At 47.3% G+C, this 6,458-nt stretch overlaps 1 protein-coding gene across 1 annotated transcript; it reads left to right on the plus strand.

Moving 5' to 3' along the window:
• Nucleotides 1-486: 486 nt before the first annotated feature.
• On the plus strand, nucleotides 487-6,458 carry LOC101754048 (probable indole-3-acetic acid-amido synthetase GH3.13). Its single transcript, XM_022829085.1, has 2 exons — nucleotides 487-2,044; nucleotides 5,572-6,458. Exons 1-2 carry the CDS (start codon nucleotides 556-558, stop codon nucleotides 6,273-6,275), a joined length of 2,193 nt encoding a protein of 730 aa, XP_022684820.1. The 5' UTR covers nucleotides 487-555; the 3' UTR covers nucleotides 6,276-6,458.

The following is a 6,458-nucleotide window of genomic DNA, read 5'->3' on the forward strand; positions in this document are numbered from 1 at the left end:
TACATTTGTCAGGTATGGTAAATTATCAGTAGTTTTCCGACAGTTGTAGCATTGAGACCAACAGAATTCAAATCATGCAACTTTACAACAAACTCGACTAACTAAAGGTGAACAGATGCATGCATGAAAATCTCTCTGTCCTTAGGAGTACAGAGGCTGGTACATTTCACATTCTGTCCATTGAGGTTATGCATCTTTCACTAAAATCAGGTGACTCATCTGATAAGAACTTTGGCTGTCTGCCAAGAAGAACACAGACAGTTAATGAAAACATAGAAGGGACACCAAAGTTGAGGAGGAAGGCATATCAAGCTAGCTTTGACCCATAATAGATGCATCTAATCACAAGCTCCAAGACATGGTCACGTGTAGGCCATCGACACAAATGACTTGCACACTATAACTTGTGCTCTCTTCCCCATAAATTTGTTGCACCACAGAGGAAAGAAAAAAAGATAAAAAGAAATTACTTACAGCTAGCATCTCTCTGCATTCTCTCTCTCTAACAAATCACACACAACATCTCTCTCTCTCTACACTCATAGACATGTCTCCATGAGATATATATATAGGACATGTAGAGCAAGAGAATTTCACCTCTGCAACAACAGTAGCTGCACAAGAACACGGCAGTGCCGCAAGCCCCTCCATGTCCTGGCACATCGAGCGCACGCGTGCATGGATCTAGCAATGTCAACCACGACGACGTCCACGTCCCCAGCGCCCGACCATGACCGTGGTCACCGCCTCCCGTCCTCAACCCCCTTCGCCGTCTCGCCACCAGCATCGCCGGCAATGCCAACGCCACCGCCGCCATCTCTGCCGCCTACGATCCCGGCCTGCGACCCGCACGACGGGCCGGCGAGCCTGCAGCTCATCGAGGACCTGACCACCCACGCCGGCGCCATCCAGCGGCGCGTCCTCGGCGAGATCCTCGCCATGAACGCTGGCACGGACTACGTCCGCGGCTTCCTCGGCGCCGACGCCGACGCCGAGGCGCGCAGCGTCGGCGAGCTCGCCGCCGCGTTCAAGGCGCGCGTGCCCGTCGTGGAGTACGAGGACGTCAAGCCGTACATCGAGCGCATCGCCAACGGCGCCCCCTCGTCGCTCATCTCCTCCAAGACCATCACCGAGCTCCTCACGAGCTCCGGCACTTCCGGCGGGCAGCCGAAGCTGATGCCGTCGACGGAGGAGGAGCTCGACCGCAAGACCTTCCTCTACAACCTCCTCGTCCCCGTCATGAACAAGTACGTGGCAGGGCTGGACGAAGGGAGGTGCATGTACCTGCTGTTCGTGAAGCCGGAGATCACGACGGCGTCGGGGCTTGTGGCGCGGCCGGTGCTGACGAGCTACTACAAGAGCCGCCACTTCCGGGATCGCCCGGACAGCCCGTACACGCGGTACACGAGCCCGAACGAGGCGATCCTGTGCCCGGACAGCGCGCAGAGCATGTACGCGCAGCTGCTCTGCGGCCTCGCCCGCCGCGGCGAGGTGCTCCGCGTCGGCGCCGTCTTCGCCTCCGCCTTCCTCCGCGCCGTCAAGTTCCTAGAGGGACACTGGCGCGCGCTCTGCGACGACATCCGCGAGGGTCGCGTCGACGCCGAGCGCGTCGCCGACCGGGCCTGCCGGGAGGCTGCAGCCAGGGTCGTGGCGCGGCCGGACCCGGAGCTCGCCGACGCCGTCGCCGCCGAGTGCGCGGCGCCGTCGTGGAGGGGCATCGTGCGGCGGCTGTGGCCGAGGACCAAGTACATCGACGTAATCGTGACGGGGTCCATGGCGCAGTACATCCCGCTGCTGGAGTTCTACGGCGGCGGCCTGCCGCTAGTGTCGACGATGTACGCGTCGTCCGAGTGCTACTTCGGTATCAACCTCAGGCCGCTGGACCGGCCGGAGGACGTGGCGTACACGCTGCTGCCGAACATGTGCTACTACGAGTTCATCAAGGTGGAGAAGGACGGCGAGGATGTCCGGGACGGTGAGGTGGTGGACCTCGTCGACGTCGAGATCGGCGGCTACTACGAGCTCGTCGTCACAACCTTCACAGGTGAGCGACGTCTCCGTGCGCTTATTCTCTTCCTCCGTTCCTCGTCTTCCCATTACCTTATTGCATGTCTATGGCTGGAACATGGGGGATGCATGTTCTCTTCTTGCTTTCTTGGCTTCTTCGTAGCTCTCGTTCAAGGCCATCCGGTGATCCCAAATCAGCGGTGTGGACGCTGCAGGAGCACGAAACAACTAAACAAGTGTCTAGTTTGCTGCCAAAGTTTTGGCATCCAAAAAGAAAGAAAAAACTTAAGCCTGATGCCCCACCTGCCATTTACAACCAAACTGACCATGGAAATAAATTGCTAAGCTCCCGTTTCAAGTGTGTAATTTTTTTTTAGCAATCAAATTCCTGAAATGACTGCTTGGTGCTTCCGTGTTGCTTCATATAACGGAATTGGGTCTGGCGCTTTTCACTGAAAATGAAATGAAAAAGAAAGTTAAAAAAAACTTTTTTGATGTGATACCACACACTAGCACGGTGGATAAATGCATGTCAAAGATAAGTAGTTCCTGTTTGGCTTTTGCGGTCTCCTTGCTGTCCCTCTACTGGTGGACAGAAGTGAGTCTTGCTTCCCTCAGCCACAGTGTACTGCCTGCATATTTTATATGCCTTAGGTTTCTTCACGCTGCACTTAGCTTCTCGCTCATGCTAATTTTCTATTTTTTTTTTCACGTTTTCATCATTAAGTAATAAGTTTTTTGACAATGCATAGGTGCAAAATGCAAGCTCTTTACTTTCTTTTAAGTTGTGCATGCATTATATTACGACACAATCTCTATTCTTTTGTATTTTAGTTGCAAGGAAATATATAAATCGCAAATTGTCAGTGTGTACCAATTATGTTTCTTCTGTATTCCAATAGTTAAGTAATCAAGGATAGCTTGGTGGTATGTAGAAGTACTTGGTGCTGATTTGACCAAATTATGTAGGCATATAGCTATAATTTGGGATCTCCCACTTGGCCAATGATGTGTCGATTTTTGACTCCTAGTCTCCCACTAGCTCATTTTTATTGACAACACAATCACTTTCACCAAATTACTGACAGTACACTAATCCCAAATGTTAATAACCTGCCTCCTAGCTTTCATGCATGGACTGACAGTACACTCCTTTCACCAGCAGACAAGTAGATATTGGTAACTTCATTTTGACTAGGCAGTTGATTAGAAAGGTCCGGTCAGGTCAGACATGTATATCCCAGCAAGGTTCCTTTAATTTTCGTCCAAATCAGCAAAGAATTTTCCTTATGGTCACCAGCCACAAATTATGTTACCTCTTTTTGGAAATTTGAAAAAAATACATTTAGATCTTTTACTGCTATTTTTATTTAAAAAATAACTCTGCATCTAGTAGAGCTGTAGCCTCTTCTTAACATGATGCAGTAAAGAACAATAATACAATATATCTCTTGTAGCAGTAGCTAGGCAATATTACCAAAAACAAAAGGCTATGGAAGAATCAACCAATAATATCTGCCATAAGAATAAGAGAAGATCCAGATGTGATATGTAAAAAAATGATATCCAGTCAATGTGACCTCCATCTCAACCCCACAAACTTCATTTATTAGCTCCATCTTACAGTCTTGCACTTCCATGAATAAACTGAACTTTGCACATCACTTGATGGATCCATGATACCTTAAACTATAGGGCTGTTTGGATACGAGGTGCTAAACTTTAACAGTGTCACATCGGATGTTTGGATGCTAATTAGGAGGACTAAACATGAGCTAATTATAAAACTAATTGCAGAACCTTGTGCTAATTCGCGAGACGAATCTATTAAGCCTAATTAATCCATCATTAGCAAATGGTTACTGTAGCACCACATTGTCAAATCATGGACTAATTAGGCTTAATAGATTCGTCTCGCGAATTATACTCCATCTGTGCAATTAGTTTTGTAATTAGCTTATGTTTAGTACTCCTAATTAGCATCCAAACATCCGATGTGACAGGTGTTAAACTTTAACAGGTGTTTCCCAAACACCCCCTATATATTCCTGAGGAGGAAGTGATTAATGCAGTGAATCAAATAGATAGCCACTGCATGTGGAAATGCTCCACAGAAGTGTGCTAGTGGGGGCACAAAGTCAAAGTGCTCATTATTGTTGTAGAGATATGTTCCCAACCATTGGAGTCATCTCAAGGTTTTTTTTAACAAGCAACTGATGAAGTTATAAAAAGATCATTATTAATTCCTTTATTATATTCTTCCTATGATTAAATACAAGAGAATTATGGCATCTACATGTGGTCTCCAATATGACACTTTGACTAGCAGTGCTTATGATGACTGTTATCTTAAATGGGAAAAGCTACTACCTCCGTCTTGAATATAAGGAATATAAGGGATTCAAATTAAAGTTCATTCTAAATCAAACTATCCTAAGTTTGACAACATTTATAAAAAATAACAGTAATATCTACAATATTAAATGAACATACGTAGATCTATTATGAAATATATTTTCATAATTTACATCTTTGATATTGTAGATGTTAATATTCTTGTTTATAAACTTGGTCAAAATTATAACAATTTAACTTACAAACTTAGGATGCCTTATATTTCAGAATGAATATAGTAATAATTTGTTGTCAATTTAATAGGATTTTAGATATTTGAAGTCCAAAAGTAAAAATGGTTGACTTAGGAAACTCTAGATAGATTTATATTTATGATTGGATGAACTAATAATTTATAGCTTGAATTATTTTTATATAAAACTACCTCCAGTCATACATACACAAATTTTGGGCAAATTAAAGTCTGGTCCAATTTGTGCATCTTTTATCGTCATGATTTGCACTTACATTAGTACTTGTAGTGGATTTATTTGTACCGGTAAGGGCATGGTGTGTATGTCACTATGTCTAGTGGCATGCGTGCGCGTGCGTAATCATTGTCGTTCCAAAAAGGAAAAAAATAATGATTCTTTCTGGTGTATTCAGTTTATCCAAATATAAGCATGAACTATTTCTCTAGTCCCTCCGCCCTATATTAATAAAATTATTAATAGTATTCGGGTACATTCGATTCATTATTATTGGTAATAATTAATAACCATGTTTTATTAGCTTGCATAATTATTACTCCCTCCATTTTTGTTTTAAGGCGTGGTATGATTTGGCATGATTTTCTAAATTACACTTTGACCATTCATTTATCTTATATTATATTGTTTATAATTATAAATTTATGATCATTGTAGAGTATATTTGATTACGAATCCAACCATATAAAGTTTACATTATAAAAATATAAGCTTGATAGTTTAATTATTGGTCAAAAAATTGTATTAAATCATGATATGCGTGTACGCCTTAAAAAATGGAGAGGAGTACTATCGTTTCTGCAGCTGAAGCTACAATGTCTCCTGAAGATCCCAGTGCACTGACATCCTATATATCAGCATGATCAATCCTTCAATTTTTGTTTTGGGTTGCATGGATCATGGATGCCTTGGACTGTGATCGAATAGCTAACAGTGACGACGTGTGTGCGGCGTGGTGCAGGCCTGTACCGGTACCGCGTGGGCGACATCCTGCAGGTGTCGGGGTTCCACAACACGGCGCCGCAGTTCCGATTCGTGCACCGCCGCAACGTCGTGCTCAGCGTCGACACCGACAAGACCTCCGAGGACGACCTCCTCCGCGCCGTCACCGCCGCCAAGCGCCTCCTCGTACCCCTCGGCGGCGCCATCCTCTCCGAGTACACGGCCTACGCCGACACCGCCTCCATCCCGGGCCACTACGTCCTCTTCTGGGAGCTCACCCCGCCGCCGCTGCCCACCTCCGACGACGGCGACGCCGTGGCCCGCGTCATGGCGGCGTGCTGCGCCGAGGTGGAGGCCGGGCTGGACGCCGTGTACCGGCGGTGCCGGAGCCGCGACCGGTCCGTGGGCCCGCTGGAGATCCGCGTGGTGTGCCCCGGCGCCTTCGACGCGCTCATGGACCTCTGCGTCTCGCACGGCTCCTCGGTGAACCAGTACAAGACGCCCCGCTGCATCAAGCACCCCGACGCCATCGCCGTCCTGGAGGCGCGCGTTGTCGGAAGGTTCTTCAGCGACGCCGTGCCGCACTGGGAGCCGTTCCAGGTCAACGCCGCCGCCGCCGCCGCCACGGGTGCAGACGCCGCCGCCGCCGCCGCCGCCGCCACGGGTGCAGACGCCGCCGCCGGCGCCACCGCCGCCAGCTCAAACGAAGGGGCGCCGGCTTAAGCAGGAGTATTACGCGTAAGGGTGGTGAGCACAGACGGTTTAATTCGCTTGATTACGTAGATATAATTAATAGTCGATGTGCATGTCGTCTAATGTGATGTTCAGTTCATGGGAGTGGGTGAGTCGTGATGCGTACGTGTTTACTGCTGTAGTGTGTTGTTCAATTGCATTTGAGATTGATCA

This window comes from Setaria italica, chromosome VIII (assembly GCF_000263155.2).
Source record: "Setaria italica strain Yugu1 chromosome VIII, Setaria_italica_v2.0, whole genome shotgun sequence".
In the NCBI taxonomy this organism is placed as follows: domain Eukaryota; kingdom Viridiplantae; phylum Streptophyta; class Magnoliopsida; order Poales; family Poaceae; genus Setaria; species Setaria italica.

Excerpts from the sequence above, each read along its gene's own strand:
- LOC101754048 (XM_022829085.1), top strand. The coding sequence starts at position 556 with ATGAGATATATATATAGGACATGTAGAGCAAGAGAATTTCACCTCTGC. Across the intron at positions 2,045-5,571 it reads CGTCGTCACAACCTTCACAG|GCCTGTACCGGTACCGCGTG; the intron begins GTGAGCGACGTC and ends GGCGTGGTGCAG.